Raw genomic sequence first — 21,700 nt, 5'->3', positions numbered from 1 at the left:
ACATAAATAGATGGAAAGACATACCATGCTCTTGGATTGGAAGAGTTAATATTATCAAAATGACTATACTACCCAAGGCAATCTACAGATTCAATGCAATTCCTATCAAATTACAAAGGACATTTTTCACAGAACTCAAAACAAAATATTTTAAAGTTTGTTTGGAAGCACAAAAGACCCACAATAGCCAAAGATATCCTGAAAAAGAAAAATGGAGCTCGAGGAATCAGGCTCCCGGACTTCAGACTATACTACAAAGCAAAAATCATCAAAACCGTATGGTACTGGCACAAAGACAAAAATATAAATTAAACCCACACACCTAAAGCCAACTAACCTATGACATAGGAGGCAAGAATATACAATGGAGAAAGGACAGCCTGCTCAATAAGTAGTGCTGGGAAAACTGGACAGCCACATGGAAAAGAATGAAATTAGAACACTCCCTAACACCATACACAAAAATAAATTCAAAATGGATTAAAGACCTAGATATAAGATGAGACACTATAAAACTCTTAGAGGAAAACATAGGCCAAACACTCTCTGACATAAACCACAGCAACATTTTCTCAGATCCACCTATCAGAGTATTAACAATAAAAACAAAAATAAACAAATGGGACCTAATCAAACTTAAAAGTTTCTGCACAGCAAAGGAAACCCTAAACAAAACGAAAAGGCAACCCACAGAATGGGAGAAAATCTTTGCAAGTGACTTGACTGACAAGGGATTAATCTCCAAAATTTATAAACACCTTCTGCAGCTCCATACCAAAAAAACAAACAACCCCATCCAAAAATGGGTAGAAGATCTAAACATACAGTTCTCCAAAGAAGACAATATGGATGGCCAAAAAACACATGAAAAGATATTCAACATCACTCTTTATTAGAGAAATGCAAATCAAAACCACTATGAGGTGCCACCTTACACCAGCCAGAATGGCCATCATCAATCAAGAAGTCTATAAACAATAAGTGCTGGAGAGGGTGTGGAGAAAAAGGAACCCTAGTACACTGTTGGTGGGATTGTAAATTGGTGCAACCACACTGGAAAAGAGTATGGAGATTCCTCAGAAAACTAAACATAGAACTACCATTCGATCCAGCAATCCCACTTCTGGGAATCTATCCAGAGAAAACCACGACTCAAAAAGACACAAGTACTCTGATGTTCATTGCAGCACCATCTGCAACAGCCAAGACATGGAAACAACCTAAATGTCCACTGACAGAGAAGTGGATCAAGAAGATGTGGTACATATACACAATGGAATATCACTCAGCCATTAAAAGGAACGAAATACCAGCATTTTTAGCAACATGGACGGACCTAGAAATTATCATGCTAAGTGAAGTCAGACAATGAGACACCAACATCATATGCTATCACTTACATGTGAAATCTTTAAAAAAAGGACACAATGAACTTCTTTGCAGAATAGATACTCACAGATTTTGAAAAACTTACGGTTTCCAAAGGAGACAGTTCAGGGGATGGGGGGATGTGCTGGGGGTGTGGGATGGAAATCCTATAAAATTGGAATGTGATGATCATTGTACAACTATAAATGTCATAAATTCATTGAGTAATAAGAAAATAAAATATAATTAAAATCAGTGATTTATTTTTTATTTTTTATTTTTTTTGTTTTTTGTCTTTTGTCTTTTCTGTTATTGTTGTTGTTGTTGCTATTTCTTGGGCCGCTCCCGCAGCATATGGAGTTTCCCAGGCTAGGGGTCTGATCGGAGCTGTAGCCACCGGCCTACACCAGAGCCACAGCAACGCGGGATCCGAGCCGCGTCTGCAACCTACACCACAGCTCACGGCAAAGCCGGATCGTTAACCCACTGAGCAAGGGCAGGGACCAAACCCGCAACCTCATGGTTCCTAGTCGGATTCGTTAACCAATGCGCCACGACGGGAACTCCTTCTCATCCACTAAATTTGAATGAATTCCGTGAGGATAGGAAGATATCTTTTTTAGTACCCCATGCAGCACTTAGTAAATGATAAGTGCACAGAATCCTCAATAAACAAAAACAAGATTAAAATTTAATGAGTATTATGACCTGAGAACTTTCTCACCTTCAAAGCACTGGGCAAAATTCTTAAAATAATCTACAAAGGTATAATAGGTATAAACCCATTTAAATCTCATAAGAATCTAGCAAGCTGGGTCCTTTGTAAGTCCCATTTTGCAGATGAATAAACTAAGGCAAAGTACAGTCTTATCACATGTAGACAAAAATAGAAGGTCAGGATTCAAGAGATCTTTTCCTGTGAAAGAAGCAAGGACACCTGGAGACAGTTATATCAAAAATAAATTACAAAATAAATTTCTCTGCATGTCATGCTGGCCCTTATATTTAGATATTAAGAAATTACAGTATTGGAATGAATACATGTCTAATAACTAAAAATAAATATCCACTCATAGGGGATAAAAATTCCAGAACACAGTGGACCATGAAACAAACTAATGACATACAAAGGGTCTGGGTGTATATGTATATATGAAAGGTGTGTGCAGTGGAAAGTAGAATGTCTGGATGACTCACTGTATAGAAATAAGAATTTATTCTGTGCTCTGCCAGATATTCAATCTAGGGCCCTGGAAGCAAGCAACAAGAGTAATAAAGGATCATGGTAGGCAGCTAGCCAGCTATATTTACCAACGCACCAAGAGAATTTTAAACATGGTTAAGATTGGGCAGCTCTATTTTAAAAAAAAAATCACTTAGCAAGTACAAAATGCATAGAAAATTCTTTGGGTCATTATTTACGCATTATTTATATTAGACGATGAACAGGACTTACATTCAGCCTCTGATTGACAGCATCTGTCAGTAGGCTCAGTCTAGCTGGACTGGCAGATATACTGGCTGGTATCAAAATCCCACTGAGAAGTATCATGACTGAGAGGGTGCAGCCTAGGCTGTGGAAATAGGCTGGTCAAGCTGCACACAGACAAACAAAAAACATCCTCCCTCCATCATTAAACTGAGCATAGGCTGTTATGACACTTGACATTTCATCAATGCTCTTGGCTATGTCAGTCATTCTTTTTGCAACCTACAAATGTGAGGCCAAAAAAGAACAACCTTAATGACACTTCTTGACTACTTAGGTTTTTCCATGGAATCAAATTTCCTCTATTTTCTTTAAATTTTTACAAGCAGTCAGCTATACCACTCAATATTGATAGCTAGAGTCTCATTTTATAGATAAACAGTGTTTGTATGAACTGTGCTGATTATCTAGTCCTCAGTTACTAACTACATGACCTCTGACAAGATACTCAATTCTGCCTAGATTCAGCTTCTTCATTCATAAAATGGAGGTGATAATAGCACAAAACTCAACTAGTTGTTCTGAGGATTAGGTGAGCAAATTGATGAAAAACACAGTGAACACAGTGGGCATTCAATTAACATGAGGTTTGAGTAATTATTATCATTGCACAGCTTACCACAGTTACCATATGGTGTTACTACACATTAAATTATATATATATTATTATATAAATATTATATATTGTACACTATGTAGTTGAATCCCTTCCTTTTATTTACAAAAACTAAAAGCCAGAGACAATGTATTCACTATTCACTATTCTAGGGTGGTTCTGTTACATTCAGAAGAAAAGGTTAAGTATATTGGAGGTGAGTACATAAAGAAAGAAATCTAGAATCTTGAGAAGAAACTAAAGAATCATTAAAAAACAAAAAACAAAAAAAACCTTCATTTGCTGTTTGCTGTGGTTAGTCATTAAAACCTTTGACAAAGCTTCTTCTGAAAAGCGCTTTCAGAAACGGAGCAAGGAGGAAGCTGTGGTGTTGGTCTATAGCCAAAGCTTCCCTTCTCCTTTTACCACTGCTGTCATCTTAAAAGTCCCAGTGATTCAATCCAGTTTAGCGCAGGCTACTGAATATTTTTCAGGACCATAAACTCTGTTTCTTAGGCCTTTTTTTACTTGGTGGATTATTTCTATGAAACTTTAATCCCAAACTGCTTTACTAAGTTGTCAAGAATGTTCTTTAATTGAATCTAGCAAATTTTTAATGAGCACCCCTTGTAAATCAAGACTGGGGAATCAAAAAATGAATGATAGTTTTAATTATGTATAAACAGACAATTATAATACACTATTATGGGTGACGCAAAGGAAGGAAGGAATTTAGTGTTTGTGTGTGATTGTTTACATGTACTGGAAATAAAAATCCCTTCAGAATTTTAACAGGCAACCAAAACGAAGGAGGAAACATTTACTTAAGGGAGGAACAAGGAACAATAGCACCATGTTTTAAAAGCACGTGGTGCTTGGGAGAATGACTAAGGTACATGAGGTACAGTGAGAGTAGTAAAAAGGATGGGCTTTTAGGGCTTGAAACTCTTTATGAATATCGTAAGGTATCTGGAGGTTGTTGAAAGTTATGAAGTAATCAACAGGATTAACTGTGATTTAAAAGGTCTGAGAGAGTATGGAAGGTGATTATAATTGGGGAAAGAGCAGCGCGTGGACCCACCACTCCTCAACGTAAAGTGCTTGTATCACTGCGCCGTCACTCCCTCCCATTGCCTCAGACGATGGGGAGATGAACCCATTGGTAATGACATACCCATCAGTCCTCAGCCACATCCCTATTTTAAAACTGAATTTGCACAATAGCTTTTTGAAAGGCCTGTCACTGCTTTAGTGTCGCCTCTCTGTCTCACTTCTCTGTGGGAGCTGACATTTTGCTGATACTTCATCAGGCTGGACCGCCTGCGGAGAACCAGATTGGTAAAGGATATGCATCTCACTGCTGGGAAGGATAGGAGATGTATTATTTAAACACGATTTATTTTACAGCAACTTTAAAAAATCAAATTGAAGATTTCTTCAGAGGGGTTAGAAGCATATTATGACACCTCACCTCTTTGTGCTTGGTAATGTTTATTTTAACACTCAAAATTGTCCTTCTAATAGTTTTTCATGTTTTTGTTTTATTTTGTTTTACAAGTACTCTTTTTTTCTGTCTTCGATAATTGTATTATTTTTTACAACCATGTGTCATAAAGGAATTACCAGCATAAGTTCACGGTAGGTGTTTTACAGGAAGTTGGAAAACAATTTAGGGGTTGTTGGAGAGACTAAATCATTCCTCGAGATCTAAGACAAAACTCCAGCTACATGAATCATAGAGAAAAAGACTGAGTAAGCTGAGTCCACACATAAAGCAACACATTTTTTGTTTACTTTTTGAATCTTCAACCAATTAATAGAAACAATTGATTTTTGCTTCAAAAATAAAATAGACTAACTGGATAGTGAATTTTTGTTGGTTGAAACCACTGGTTAATTTAATTCAATCAAAAAGGTCAAATTAGCTACCGATTTAGAAATAGCAAAGTAAAATCAACACCTGGAAAGTAATAATTTCTTAATATCGAAACAGAAAGTAAAGGTTAGGAAGTCATCAGAGTGTTCAGAGACAATTATCTGCCAGCCAGCAGTATACTAGCTTATCAGCCTGGAAAGGCAATTGCTAAATTGCAACCTGTGAAATTTTCATAAATTTTGTGAGTCAGTTGACATCTCATTGGTTGCTTGAAATCACCATATTGGGCATATTATGGGAAATCATCAAAGGGCAGAAGCCAGGTGTTTTATATCTCAAAGAACCAGTCGTTAAGCATTTACCAGCTTATGGCTACAGAATGTTCATACCTGTGTTCAATATTGTCTTCATGATTTTTGATGAAGTTTGACCATCATCCCCTCATTTTGAGTCATTATTCCATGACATTTGATCATATAATGTTTAAAGCATAAGTTATATTTGGAATCTGTATCTCCCTTCCAGCCTCATCTCCCCCTCTAATTTTCTTGCCTTCAGTAGTGAAGGGGCTTATTTTGTAAATGCTCATAAAAAAATATGGCAGAATTCAGAGAACTATTAACAATGACTGAAGGATAGAAAATGGGATTTCCCAAAAAAAGGGAAATGAAGTGTTCAGAGGAAATATTACTGTGTTCTTTCATTTATTAATTTTTAAAGCATTTTAGTGGTGCTGCCAAGCTATGCTCAATAACCACATCATCTGAAACAGGAGAAAACAGTCTTAAATTAGACAAGCAATAAGATCAATTAGGCTGAAGAAAAAACATCTTTGCTATATAGGAACAGTTAGGACTACCAGACAATACTTTAAGAATAGACAGCTATCTTACTTTGATATTTAGTAAATGATTGATCTGAAGATGATATATTTTTACCCTTGATTGTAAAGGGGGAAAATAGAAAAGTAGTACATATGAGAAAGACAGAAGATTAAAAGGAGAAAAATATTCACTGTCAGTCCCACCATCCAGAGATGTTAACAGTTGCTGTCACTTCTACTACAATTTTCCATATACATACATGGGTACAGGTTTTTACAAATTTGGGACAGTCTCTATATACAACATTTAATGTCAATTTAATGTCAATTCTCTTGACATTACACTTGCTTCCAAAACATGAATCTTAATGGCCTCAGAATAGCCCACTGATGTGTTATATGATTTGTTTACCTGTTCTACTTCTGGTGGGTAGATTATTTCTATTTTGTATTTTTACTATTGCAAATAATTCTGGGATAAAGAAAAAGCTGGGATCACTTCTGCGATTATTTTGTGAAAGGCCTGATTTGTGATGCTAAGGCCTCAGACAAACAGAGATGGTACATTCTCATTAAGGATGTGAGTGTCTACGCAGCCACAGCTGCCCCCAATCCCAATACTGTTCAGCGGAAAGAAAAAAAAATGCAATATACCATAATCAAGAGAGTTTTCTTACATAGTGAAATAAAAGCCTTTTTAAAAAAGAATGATTTTCCCAGGTATTTGTATTTATAACTTCCAAAACTTGAAATATACATAAAGCCAATATTTTTCAAACTATCTTTTTGGTCTCTGCTGCCTCTAAAACATATTACCTTATACAGTTCATAAGTATTTTTACAGTTCATTATGCAGAGTAACTAGGTTTTAAAAATTGTGTAAGCACCATTATAAGGTACTTAGAGAACTGTTATATGCCTTTCTTAAAATGTAAGGCCCTTTTTAAATGCCACATACACTCCTTGTGGAGTATACATTAAGTTTTTTTTTTTTTTTTTTGGTCTTTTTGCTTTTAGGGCTCCACCCACGATTCCTGGGCTAGGAGTCCAAATGGAACTGTAGCTGCAGGCCTACACCAGAGCCATAGCAACGAGGGATCCAAGCTGCATCTGCAACCTACACCACAACTCACGGCAATGCCAGATCCTTAACCCACTGAGTGAGGCCAGGCATCAAACCTGTGTCCTCACGGATGCTAGTCAGGTTCACTAACTGCTGAGCCATGACAGGAACTACTACATTAAGCATTTTTAATGAATCCTATTCTTTGGTTTCCTTCATTTTCCTAAATATTCTATTATGATGATTATATATGTTTGCAAATGTTGTGTATAATTGGATAACAGCATATACACTAAAACTGGACTATGTGTCAGAGAATATTTTTGCCTGTAAGTTCAATATATTATCTCATGAGGTTGCCAATAAAATTAGACTTGTCATCCCTAATCTCTCAGGATTATCATGATATATTTCTCTTGGGGTTTGGAATCCTAGAAGGGAGTTGAAATACAATAATTAAAATTAATATTTTAAATAATGAGCAGTTTATCTCTCTCTCCACTTGTTTTAAAGTAGTCTATTTATATCACCTGACAATTGGACCAGATATATCACTATTTCTTAATAATTATTCCATTAAAGTTAAGTTAGACAAGAGAAAATGTCACTTCACTGCGGAAATAGCAAGTAACTACCTTTTGAATATGTAAATTCTTACCTTTAAGCTTTTTTTTTCTTAAGCAAACAAGTAGGTTAGGGATAGCCAACTGCCGCACTAGCAAACTTTATTCTGTTTGAAAGGGTTGTCAGCAGTGCCAGAATGACAGTCCTAAAGTAGAACCTATCTAGTTATATCCGGAAAAATCATCAGGCAATGACCTTGTTCTTTCCCTCTAGCTTGAGGGTTATCCTTTGAAGCAGCGATGCATTTCCCAAATGATCAGATGATTAGCTGAGTACTAAATACTATCCTGGTGTTACCTTTTATATTTATCTTGAAGTTACTGGTTTTATTTGCTTGCTGGTTCATAGAAGTTCTAAGAACTGAAAGCTAATTCAGATCACTCCTAATATCATAGACAATCCAAACAGCAGACTTTGGCTAACCTTTGTCAGACACATTTGAAATAGTAATGTAAAAAATACCATCATTACTATCCAGCCCACAGCTTTCTAAGATTTCCAGTCACTCTGTTTTACCACAGCTGGAACTGACAAGGCAATACAGGCAGGGTTAACAGGTTATGTGGAAATCACAAGCAGAAAAGGAGATAGCAAGGTAATAACCTCCTGGCTCTTTGAAGCAGATTCAGTTTAACTGATCACTTTTTATTAGTCTGTAATTGTTCGTACTCTGACAAGAATGAAAAATACAGTCTAGCAGAATCTTAAAGTGCCATTCAGTGTACCTTTAAATAGTATGCTATGATAGATTGGTTCCAAAGATGTCTACAACCATATATCCCAGCTTGTAGGCCTTTTGCAAGAAGACTTTGCTACTCCTCTCATCAGGTGGAATCTCTTTCTCCTCCCCTTGAATTTAGCTGTCTTTAGGATTTACGTTAACCAATAGAACGTGGCAGAAGTAATTATGTGTGGCTTCCAAAGGTGGCTTTTGGACACGCCGTAACTTCTGCTTTCCCACTTTGGGGACACTCTTAGATTGCTGTCTTGAGGCTGCCATGCTATGAGGAAACCTAAGCTAACCTCGTGGAAATGCTATGTACTAAAAAGGCTAGATTCTCCTGGTGAAGTCAAGTCAAGCCCAGTCCCCAGGTTATCTACTAGCTGGAAGCAGTCACTAGTGACTCTAGGTGAGCTCAGAAGGAGAACCACCTTATCAATCCACAGAACCAAAAGAAATAATAAATCATTGTTGGCATGATTTGTTACAAAGTATTGGAGTGGTTTTTTTACACAGCAATAGATAATTAAACATGTACCCTAACATCATAGCCCTTAGAGCAGTTTAAAAAAAAAGCGTTTATAAAGCTCACAACTTTAATAACTTCATAAGTCTTCTCGTCTAGGTTAATGACTTACCTTTGGTACAGGCTTTTCCCATGTAACCAGGAAGACAATCACAGTTTCCAGTTTTTTTGTTGCACCGTCCTCCGTTCTTGCAGGGTCCACAGGAGAACTGGCACTCTGGTCCCCAGAGGCCATCAGGGCAGGCTTGTAAAATAAAAAGAGAAAGAAAGGAGCTAAGACTTGTAATAAATCTCAAGGCAGTCCCAGATTTCTGCTGTTGCCTAAGTGAGTTGGTAAAGTGCATGTGTATGTACGGATGTGAGTGTGGGTGTGTGTGTGTCTGACTGAGCTGCAAAGAAAGAGGCATTCAGAGTTGCCTCTAAGGATTTATAGCACTTCCAAAAATATTCCCTGAAGAAATCAGCATGATGCCGTATCTTGTCACTTTGGAAACACAGATACAGAGGTTGGCTTTTTGCTGAAAATGTGGTTTTTCAGACAGTAACAATGGAAGCAATTTTGATATGTATCTTTGGAGGCAGTTGCACAGAAAAAAAATCTGAAATGAGATGTAATTTGTAAAGGAAGCTTAGGAGGCTCAGTGCTTGGGAAGTTGTCCCCAAATGGTTACCTGAATCCTGTTCTCCCAGTCTTTGCTTATTTTGTAAGCTAGAATAATCACCCTAGTGGTTTGCAATTTGTGTATTTTATGAGTGTGTGATGTATAAAGGGGAGAGAGAGGGACTTGTGCTGCTTTGTGGAAGGCCCTTTGAAGGAGAAAAGGATGGCTGATGCTGCAGGGACCACTGAGTGCTCAGTTAGAGGTTTCAGCCTCCACTGAAACCTCTGGAATTAGCAACCTGCTGGAAAGCATGCTTTCCATCCAGAGAAAACTATGAAACATTCCTAAACATGTGACAATTATAAAGTCACATTAAACCAAGTAGGGCTGTAATATGTCTTCTTCTCCCGAGCAGAGTTTCTGAATAACGGAATTATTACACTTCCTGTGATCTCCACACCACCATACCTGGCTACTATCTGTGGATCACTTCCTCTCTGCCAAATATTTTACATAAATTAGCTCACATTTCCATAAAAATCACTTTATGACAGAAGTAACCTTGTCTCCTTTTATATAAGAAACTGAAGCTTGGAGGGGTTGAGTGACTTATTCTGGGTCACACAGCTAATAAGCGGCGAAGTCAGTGTCTGAATCCAAATTTTATGGCCTCGGAAACTGCTGCTCTCAGCCACTCCACTCAGGTTATGCTAGGACACTAGGTACTCAGCACATTTTATTTTATTTTATTTTATTTCCTCTTTTTATGGCCACACTCGCAGCATATGGAAGTTCCCAGGCTAAGGGTCGAATGGGACCTTTAGCCACTGGCCTACACCACAGTCCCAGCAACCTGAGGTCTGAGCCAAGTCTGCAACCTATAGCATAGCTCACAGCAATGCCAGATTCTCGATCCACTGAGTAAGCACAGAGATCAAACCCACGTCCTCATGGATACTAGTTGGATTCCTTTTCTGCTGCACCAATATGTTCAAGATTTGAGGTTCATCAATGTGCAACTACTGTAACAAAAATATGTCTTGTTTCTGATGACACAAAGGTTTCGAATAGGCCTCCTAATATGGACTCAAGAGGCTTGCAGGGCCAGAGCCCTCCAAGTTCATGTCAGCCTGCACCTGAAGTCCAAAACAAAACACCCTAGGCTGCAAACTAATCAAAACAAGGCAAAGACACTGGTTACCTCTCTCTCCCTTTTTTCTTTTTTCTTTCTTTTTTTTTCTCTTTCTTTCTTTCTTTCTTTCTTTCTTTCTTTTTCTTTCTTTCTTTCTTTTTTTCCTATTTCACAGATTAGTTTAGAAACCAGCTCTTCTACTCTTAAAAGTCGTCTGTGATGGGCTAAATAAGGACTGGTACTGATTGTGGAGAGCACTGTTGATTAGTGCCATTGAAACAATTTGCAGTCTTTAATTAACTATTCATCGGCAATCTAGACACAGGTCTGGAGTCAAGATTTTTAAAGATACGTCTGACTCTAGGAGCACTTGGGCTACTTCCCTCTCTTAAAAAAGAGAAGCCAGAACAACAGGCCTGATTTTCATCATGCACAACTCTTGGAGAGCTCTTTTTGCCTTGATTTCAGCTGCCAATCATGGCGATCCCATTCACCTGCTCCAGTCTGATTCATAATTTCATTTTGTGGTTAGACAAAAATATCAGAATTGGACAAAGTTATCTGATTGAAAAATAATATGTTTTCCTGAGATTATGGTGACCTCTCTATTTTGCTGATTTACATATACTTTCAACTCATTTTCCTTCACAGTGGGAATCACAGAAGCATTTTCCAATAGAGTATATTCAGCAGCTGCTTTAAGAAAATGTTATCAGAATAAATTAAATTTACCCAGGGGTGTGTATATGGTATTGTCTCCTCATGTGATGACTTCAGGGGCACGGCTTCTCAAGTGGGGGAATGACTAAGGGGCTGACTCTAGGCTTAAAAATCCACTGAAGCAGAAGTATGTGTAGCTATTAGAATGGGACCTACTCTCATATTAAACACATTTGTGCAATGTTTCTCCAAGTTCTCTTCCCCATTGCCTAGGAAGTCACAATCCAGCTATAGACATAGGCCAAGTATCTACAGATTCTTGATGGACATTGCTGCTCATAGACTCCACTTTCACGGAAAATTTCATGGCCACAGGACAACCTGGAAGACTTTTACTTCCTTTCAGGCAGCTTGAACAAGCCCTGCAAACCCTCTGAGGATGACAATGCAGGGAGCAAAGTGTAACAACGAGAGCCAAGGACAACCTTCCATCCCAGTCCCTGCCTTTGGGAGTGGACCAAATAGTATGAGTATAAAGGCTTCCTTTCAAACCTGTTATCTCCTCCTGATATTAAACATTGCTTTGGATCTCTTCAAAGGCAAAAACTTCACTTGCCATTTTGCTATGATAATTTTATTTGTTATATGCTCAATCTTACTATGTGTTGAGGAAAATAACTGCTGTGATAATTTTTCCTAATAGTAACAAATGTGTAATTCAGAGTGGATGATAACATGGGAAAAATGAGTAAAGAATAAAAATCGGTACATGTGTATATTCATTTAAGAAAATACATATTGAGCTACTTCTGTATGTCCTGATTGTTCTAGGAGTTTGAGGATACTGCAGTGAAAAAAAAATGAATAGCTATCCTTCCCTTGTTGGGACTTAGCTTTGTTGGGGCTTAGCCTTGTTGGGGCTTAGCTCCTAGCAGGAAGGGAATAAATGTTAGACATTATAAGAATTAGGGTATATTGTAGGTTAGAAGATGATAAGCACTTTGGAAAAAAAGTGTTCAAGGAGATTTGCAGGGTGCAGTTTTAAGTAGGACAATGCTGATAAGATTGGGTGAAAAAGTAACATAAGATCTGCTGAGAAAATGAAAGAGCCATAGAGAAGCATTCCATGAGTCCACAAACCAGAGCCATTACTAATATCTTGGAGCATTTTTTCCAAATATTATATGCACCTCCCACATACATATCTGTACATGTTACCTATTCTTAGAACTATGCTGCACATAAACTTTTATATTTATAGATTCATAAATTATTTTTGTAATACTTAGAAATTTGAGAAAGAATTACACTGATAATCACAGTTAAATTTTCCACAACTTTCTGTGGTTTCTATCGCGTTTGTTTGAATAATCTATCTTTAGATATAAAGAAAACTATATATTCTTTAACTCTGGAAGGTAGCAGCCCCTAGATGATCAGTTCAGCTCAAAGAAGTGATTGGCCAGCTCTCCTCTGTCAAGAATAAGACTCTAAAATGTGATCTTTCTTCCCTTGCTCAAGCCAGCAAGGGGACAGATAACAGCAAAGGCTGAGAAGACAAGGCTAAATGACTTTATTGCCCTGTGTCTCGGTTTCCTCACCTGCAAACAGGGGATTAATAAAGCTTACTGATCTCCTGAGGACACTTGTGGATTAACTAATTAATGATCATATGGTGCTAAACAAAAGCTGAGCATTGTTATTAGAGAAGAAAGAAAATTTATCATCAGATTTTACCTTTCTGGCATCTGTTGCCTTGGTAACCAGATTTGCAGGTGCAACTGCCATTTTTGGCATTGCATTCCAGGGTGTTCTCCTCCACACACTGACATTCTGAAGAGCAGCCAGCTCCGTAGGACCCCTTGGGACAGTCTGCAAGCAGATTGAGGCAAACCGGTCACTTGAAAAGCATGCTTTGTTTCTTTTACATTGTTAGTGCACAAGCATGTAGTTCTGTGGGGCCTGATTATGGGGAAAACAAGGAGATCATCCTGACTGCCAACAAAAAAATAGGGAAACAAATGGCTTTCAAATCAGGCAATTCATTTGCTTTTTGGCAACTGGATGTGAATAGTGAAGACTAAACTACTTAAAAGGCTTTGGTGCTTCCAGGAGAGAAATTGCTTCTCAATGTGCTCCGTTGGTGCCTGTAGTTAATATCCTCCAAGGACCTCTAAGACCTGCCATCGCAGCACAGCGATGATGGACAAGCATTGATGGGACGGCTCACCATGGTTTTCATTCCCTTTCATTACATGGTAATCCAAAATAATTTTACATCGTGTCAATGACACAAAACTTTCATCCTGACAGCAGCATTATCTTGGCCACATCTTTGGCAAATGGTGCTTGTCTTCCCCTCAATATTTTTCCCATGGCTTTGAGTTTTAGGGATGGTAGTCAGCACAGGAATTCTAATTTGAAAAAGCCCCACCTTTGCATTCAGGAAAACATGCCTTTAGTTCTCTCTTTGGGGAGTTACTTAGGGTAATTCAATTCCCTTTACAAAATATGACAATTTTTTTCTCTCCTACAGATGTCTTAGGGACTCAAATAAAAGATCCTCCAAGTGCCTTTCAGACACAAAGTAATTGTATTATATACCTGTATAGGCTTTGCTGTGGAAAGCTGCTTGGAGAGAACAAAATAAGCCCCTTGACTTTCTCATGGATGGAAATTATTAGGATCTGCTAATATTTGCCATTATTAGCAAAGATAATTTAAAGTGGTCATTACGATGCCAGCATGGAGGGTTATCCTTATCTCAGTTGTCACTGACAGATAGAGTTACTCCTAAGGCAGAATAGAATTATTATTATTATTATTATTATTATTATTATTATTATTATTATTATTATTATTTGCTTTTTAGGGCTCTACCCATGGCACATGGAGGTTCCCAGGCTTTGGGTCAAATCAGAGCTGTAGCTGCTGGCCCATGCCACAGCCACAGCAACACAGGATCCAAGCCACGTCTGCAACTTACACCATAGCTCTCAGCAATGCCAGATCCTTAACCCACTGAGCAACCTTCATCCTCATGGAAAAGCAGAGCAGAATTACTAACAGGGCCTCTTTTCACTGTTAGCAGTACCCTGTCTGGATGATAAATTTTACAATACCTCTGTCATCTTTCCTGCATCTTCTAAGTGTTGAGTCCTTTTCCAGACCCACCAAGCCCCAGGGTCTCTCAGAGCTACCATCTTCCTTGATGTGGTCCTCTTCTTGCTCATTCTAGAGAACATGCTTCCCTAGGTTGGCTTCCATGCCCTACTTGTCCCGGTTTAGTATGCAGATCAGTGGTTTGGGGACAACTCAGACACCATGTAATACTTAAATGTGACAACTGGGTGTGTTGAGAACATATAACTAGGGAAATAGTCTTAGAAAAAAAAGAAAAAGTGAAAGCAGTAACTTTTTTGGAAATCTAGGGTATATTCCAGGTTTGCCATACATTGAAATGTGTCTTCCAAAAATGCATGTATTGAAATACTTACCTCCAATTCCTCAGAATCTGACCTCATTTTGAAATTGTGTCATTGATGATGTTACTAGTTGAGACGAAGTCATACTGAAGTGGGCAGGCCAATACTCTGACATGACTGGGGTCCTTATAAAGAGGAGAACTTTGGACACAGAGGTACTCACACAGGGAAAACACCATGAGAATACCAGAGTTATGCTGTTACAAGCCAAGGAACTACAGGAAGCTAGAAGAAAGGCCTGGTATAGATCCTTCCCTAGAGGGAGCATAGCCTGCCCACACCTTGATCCCAGACTTCTGCCTCCAGAACTGTTTCTGTTGTTTAAGGAACTCAACCAGAGGTACTTTATTATGCCAGCTCTACAAAATTTACATAGGATTGCAAATTCGGGCTTCTTAGAGCCCAGCAAGTGGCATTAATACAGGAAGGTTCAAGTCTGAGTGATAAGAGTTCTGAAGACCGGGAATGTGTATGTTCTTTCTAAAGATGGTCAAATTCCAAATGCTAACCACCATCACCACCAACACTATCTGCTTTTGACATTTTTTGCACAGGTAAATTATGACTGAAATTTTTTTATCAAAACCTCTGATATTACCTTATAAATTATGCAAAAGTTATTACTAAAACGGCATGTGTCTTGTTACCCCAAAGGAACAATAACAGCAACAATGCTAGGTTTCTTCCCTTGGCATGCTCTTGGGGGGAACCTGATGCTCTGGAACATACTACCAGCACCTGCATGGTCCTCATATACCACGGCTTCTCCCCTTCTCTTTGCTTTGCTTGTTCAAACCTTTCCCTATGACCCAGAATCAGTTTCCTATAACACAATCGCCGGCTCTCTTATTGGAGAATTCGCAGTTTACTGTGTGTTTTTAAGGTACCTGTCTTTTCTGAAATAGATAAAATCCATGAATATTCAACTAAAAATATGGTATAAGACTCTAAAAGGTCTGTGTTCTTAAAAATGGGTCGTGGTGTTATTGCAGTTCACTCAGAAAGGCTTTTCAGAGAGGGCATATGGAATAGGTGGGGAAGCAAAGTGCATATTGTTTCAGGCTGGCCAGCAATGCACACAGTTGCAAAATGGGATGCGTGGTAGGCATCCCGAGCTGTCTCACTGGAAGACATCTTGAAGTCACTGATGGGCTGAAACATCTATTGGTGACTGTGTTTTCGCAAATGTTTTGCAGGATGTGATTGCTGGTCAAAATGCAAAATGAATAGCATGTTTAATAAATTTTAGAGAATGATATCTTCCTGCACTAGAAGCCAGAAATAAAGGACACTTGTTCTGGGCCTTTGATATAACTTTTGTAAAGTGTGGGATGTTCAACTTCAAAGAACTATTAACAATCCTCTCTCAATAATCAAGGTAGATACTAACTAGGAAAAAATGTAAAGACTCCAGAAGTATTTTTCTTTCATTCATCAAAATGTAGATTCTATAATGTAAGGGGGATTAAATAAAGACTAGAACATAAATTACTATGATACGACCATATAAAATATGTCATGCTGTCTTCCTTTGTCTAATGTGAACAAAGAACAGAGATGTGTTGCTCACCACCCATTTCCACAAGGGTTAAGTCCAGTTAGTGAAGTTGCTCACTAACAGTGCACCGTGAGGGGAATTTGGGATGAAAAACAGGATGAGGCACTCTGTGCTTTAGATAAACAGAATCTTAGATGGTTAGATAGATGCATATCTAAGGAAGAATTTACCCCAGATTCTTTATCCAACATGTATTCAAATATATGCATATATATATATATATATATGTGTGTATGTGTGTGTATAAACACACATGCTTTCTTATTAAACAGTGTTTATTTTTCAGTATAACTTTTAAAAGGTATTTTATAGAGATACAGACTCACATAACTTGCAAACATTTTAAAAATGTATAAGTAATTTCATATTATTACACCTTTTGTAATATATAAGGCATTTTATTTTACATAAATAAAGAATAATGTATGATACCATACAACAGGTGTGGGGACAATTAAGTCAAATCTAAAATTAAGTGAGATGTGTATAAGAAGTGAGAAATAGATACTAGTACACCAGCTTCTCAGAGTTCCCGTTGTGGCTCAGCAGAAATGAATCTAACTAGTATCCATGAGGATGCAGGTTTGATCCCCAGCCTTGATTAGTGGGTTAAGGATCTGGCATTGCTGTGAGCTGTGGAGTAAGGCGCAGATATGGCCAGATCTGGCATTGATGTGCCTGTGTTGTAGGCCAGCAGCTACAGCTCCGATTTGACCCCTAGCCTGGGAACCTCAACATGCTGCAGGTATAGCCCTAAAATGACAAAAAACAAAACATAACAAAACAAAACAAAAAACACTGGCTTCTCCCCTACTTCTTGGAACAGTTTCATTAGAGCTATCTGAGTGACTGTTTTCTGGACTAGAGTTCCCAGCAAGAACCACAACTAAACTAAAACTCACAACTCTAAAACTCACAACTCATGATAGGTGTCTTTCTTTAAGTTGACACTAAGATATTTCAGTATTTTTCTGAGCTTCCTTGCTTCACCAGAGAGAAAATTTAGTGCCTGTGACTTACTCAGATGACAAAACCTCCCATAGCGTCCTGGCTCACACATGCAGGCACCATACACCCTGTGGCAGTGGCCATTGTTGGCACAGTTACATTTCCTTTTGCAGTTGTTCCCAAAGAATCCTTTTGGGCATCCTGGAGGGTAAAAAGACAAATAAAGCAAGGATTAACCAGCATGGAAGCCTTGCTAGAGCTGTTATTTCAAAAAAGCAAAACCTTGCAAAAGGCAGGATGTTTCCAACCTGATTGGACTGAGCCTAGAGAAATCTTTTAAAAACCACACCTATGATTTTATATCCTCTGCCAAAGATTTCGGCAATGACCTGCCATTGCTGTCAAGTTAAATACTCCCAACTTTACATGACCAACGAGCCTCCTCTGCACTGGCTGATCTCGTGTTGCACTAATATCTCCCTGACTGACTTTCACTCCACCGGCTGACCCTCCTCAGGTGCTTCCAATGCACTTCACTCTTTCCCACTTCAGGGTCAGGCAACACATGGCCCCCTCAGTGTGGAGTGCTCTTCCCTCTCTCTTTTGCTACCTCACATCTTCTCATTTTGCAGGCTTTGACTTAAGCCTCACTTCTCTAGAAGTCGCTCCCTGGCTCACACATTCTGTGTTGTCCTTATGGTCTGAGCTCCCAACACACATTAATATTTAATTTGTGATACCTACCAACATTTGTAACCTATGTCTGCTTTGAACAAGACTGTAAGTTCCATGTGAAAGGACCAGGAGCTTTTTTATTTTTGTTTTGTTACCATATCATAAAGCTCGGCACAGTGCCTTGCAAACACTTAATACATATATTTTGAATACATGAATAAATATTGTGCAGGGGGATAAATAAGTAGGATGGCACCAGGAGCCTTTCTGTACCTCTCAGAGAGAGAAAGAAAACTTTGTTTCCATCTCCCCAGTTCCATGATCTGTGAGAATCTAATAAACTCCTCATAATTTCTGGTGGTCCCTAAAGACTTATGTCTTCATTGACTCTCTGCCTTCAGATTCTGGGCCTGTTTAAGCAGTGTTTTTTGTTTGTATGTTTGTTTGTTTTATCTAGCCTTGTAGAAAACATCATCTCTTTATTGGTTTCCCTGAAAAATCCACACTTAGCACTCATTGGATTGGTATTTTGTGAGTGTTTCATCCATCTTTTCTCCTCTTTTTCCTTTCTCTTTCCTCTCCATTTCTTCTCTGATTTTAATCTTACTTCCTTCCTGATTGGCCCAAAACGCTTTATTTCTTCTTTCTTTTATTATGCAGAGCAAATCAATTCAGCCCAGCCCCTAAGCCAAACCCTGCACACACAAAAGCAACATTTTGCTCGGTGGATAAAAAAGGCTCTCTCTGTATCAGAATTCATCTTCTTAGATCACAGGTGGAGATTTAAAATCACTTATTTTGTTCTGTTATACACGTCATTAGTCAAGGAAATTATACTCTTGTACAGACAGACACAGCCTTTTTCTTCTTCAGAAAAGACCACCTTGAAAATACAGATGTACCTTCCATTTCATTCATTTACCATTAGAAATTTCAAGAAGTTAAAGAGTGGTCTCATATAACCAGCACCAGCCATTCCTACCGTTTCCACAGGTTTTTCCATGAACCCCCAGGGGGCACTGGCACTGCCCAGTCAGAGGATCACAGGTGCCTCCATTCTGACAGTCACAGATGCTGTTACACTCTGTCCCACTGGTCTCTGGGGAACAAGCTACCAAGAAAATGGAGAAGGTGAACACGCAGTCTAACATACTCATTGTGATATAAATGGAGAGAAAAGAGAAAAGCTCATCTTTCTATTAGAATGGATTCTGAATAATTAGAATTGCTGCAACTAGCGGTCCCAGGAAGAGTCTCTAGTGTGTTTCAAGTTTGAATGACATCATCATTCCTGGGGGAATTACTGATGCACCTAGTTAAAATGATGCTGACTGAGGAACTGCTAACAAGGTTTGCCTGCAAAATTTTACCTTGTTTCTTTAACTCTAATCCTCACATTTTCATAACTACCTAAACATTTTTGCTGTATAGCTGTCACTAACCACAATGAGAAACAAACAGCATTTTCTATTTTGAAAAATGGGAAGAAAATATAGAAAAATATCTGTAACCAGAAATGAATGTAACTAAGACTGACTTGCAGGTCCCAAGATATTCTTCAATGTCAAAGACTGATGAAGTCCAGCAAACAACTATTTTCTTTGGTTTGTTGTTTTCAGGAAGGAATGCTTATTATTCTATTAAAAAAATAAATTGGGGAAAATGTCTATGACTTTAAGCTTAACTTGTGTAACTATAGCTCTTGAGATAGTTTTTGAAACCATTTAAATTGACATTTTACCATAATCAGCTAAATACTATAAAACTACATTTAGGTCACCTCCTGTATACACCCCCACCATTCCAGATGCTGATATGGAAACTTGGCTTCTTATTCACTTTTTTCCTTTGCTTTCAAGCCTGAAGTTACTATGAAAAGGAAAAGAAAAGGAAAGCAAAAGGGATAAGAGAGAAAGAAATTGGCAAAGAGGTTGAGGCCTATGTTGTTAATTTACATGTAGCAAGTCTTTGAATTCTTATAGTAACTATGGGTGGCACAAATGAAGAATATATACCTGGAAAATGAAGCTAAGGAAGTTTAAATGGCTTGCACAGTATCTGGGTTACAGGAAGGCATCAACATTGGTAGACCAACACTATCATTGGGTACTCTCCCACGAAAAGAAGAATATGCTATCACAGAGAAATGGGATTTTCTGAATACTTCATTGACATCAAACAGAGCAATTATCTAGGAGAAAAAAGTTTTAAACAAACATGCCCTAAACCATAGCTGGATAACATGGAAGAAGTCACAAATCCTTCCTTCCATATAATACACAGTCCATTCTTTTGTCATATGAAAATATCTATCTTCTCTTTCTACTGAATAGAGTCTCACATAACAAATGAGATAGGTATGAAGTCTCTTCAAAAGAAATGGAGTTCTAAAATGTGCTATTATGTGGCAATTTTTAAATCATTTCATTATAACTACTTGGACAAATTCCTAAGACAGCAAGGTAGAGGTTTTCATTATAGACCAATAAAGACAATGGAAACACTAACTCTCCAGATCCCTGCAGAATGTTCTTTTTTTTGAAGAGCTGGTACTCTCAGAAATACTAGTGATGAGTGATTGGTGACTTCCACTTAGTACAGTTTATAGGGATCATTAAGAAAATGTTCTCACTCTCCTCTTTGTTAAAGAAGTACTGAGCACTTTTTTTTTCCCACAATTTGGATTGTTCTTTTTTCATTTTTGTAAAAAAAAAAAATGAAAGATAGAGGAAACACAAGGAAGATATAAGCTTCTGCTTTCAGGGACAGACTCCCCTTTATAGGACTATGTGAACACTTAGAAGAATGTCAGGTTTTTCCAAAGTCATAGAAGGGGTTATGTCATTTTCATTTTGTCAGGAGGTTCATTTTCAATATTTTATATTAATTTTGTGTCAGACTTTTATTCTGATGCCATTCATGATAGATTGTTAGTTTCATTTCTTATGCTGACATGTTAAGGATCAAGGGTTTGGAAGATGCACCTTTACCAACAAAATTCACAAAATGTAAGGCAAACATTCACAAAATATAAGGCAAATATTTACTTCCTTAATTCCTAATACTCATGCAATAATATTTACTCGATCCCAGTTTGATACAGTTGACTATGTCAAGTGGCAGGTCAATATAGCTGAGTGTCTCAATATAAACTTTGATTCATTCATGCCCTGGCTGCCTCTAATTTGGAGAAATGTGAATAGGACCTTGCCAACAGGCTCCTAGGCTAGTAAGGGAAATAGAACAGGGGCATAACTAACTAACTCTAAATAAATAGAGAGAGAGAGAGACGGTAAGTGCACCAAATTATAAGTGGTTGTGGTTAGACTGGGGCCATCAAATAAAGATTCATGCGGTAAATGGTGACAAAGACGGCAGTTTAGCAAAAGACACAAAGCTGCAAAGTATTAAGTAGTGAGTGATTTGGTTTGCTTGAAATGATAAGCTGGTCAAAAAGTTATAGATAAAAAGAAAAAAGCATTTATGAGGGCCCCATATTAGATGGTTGCCAGTGACTAAGTTAGTCACATGTCTAGGTTAGTTTCTGTATCAGGA

The 21,700-nt window shown here is 38.0% G+C and overlaps 1 protein-coding gene across 1 annotated transcript in view; it reads right to left on the bottom strand.

Annotated features, from left to right (window-relative positions):
- The window catches only part of LOC125110881 (multiple epidermal growth factor-like domains protein 6), a 587,667-nt gene that overhangs the window by 72,490 nt on the left and 493,477 nt on the right, over positions 1 to 21,700 (bottom strand). Inside the window, exons 14-17 of the mRNA XM_047752542.1 lie at positions 19,128 to 19,256; positions 17,543 to 17,671; positions 13,217 to 13,351; positions 9,198 to 9,329 (exon numbers count right to left, since the gene is read on the bottom strand). Of these exons, the coding sequence (XP_047608498.1) occupies positions 9,198 to 9,329; positions 13,217 to 13,351; positions 17,543 to 17,671; positions 19,128 to 19,256 (525 nt within the window). The remainder of the gene's footprint in view (positions 1 to 9,197; positions 9,330 to 13,216; positions 13,352 to 17,542; positions 17,672 to 19,127; positions 19,257 to 21,700) is intronic.

The sequence above is a fragment of the Phacochoerus africanus genome, chromosome 1, assembly GCF_016906955.1.
Source record: "Phacochoerus africanus isolate WHEZ1 chromosome 1, ROS_Pafr_v1, whole genome shotgun sequence".
NCBI classification, from domain to species: Eukaryota; Metazoa; Chordata; class Mammalia; order Artiodactyla; family Suidae; genus Phacochoerus; species Phacochoerus africanus.
Note: the sequence above shows the minus strand (reverse complement) of the source record. Positions and strands in the feature narration are given on the sequence as shown.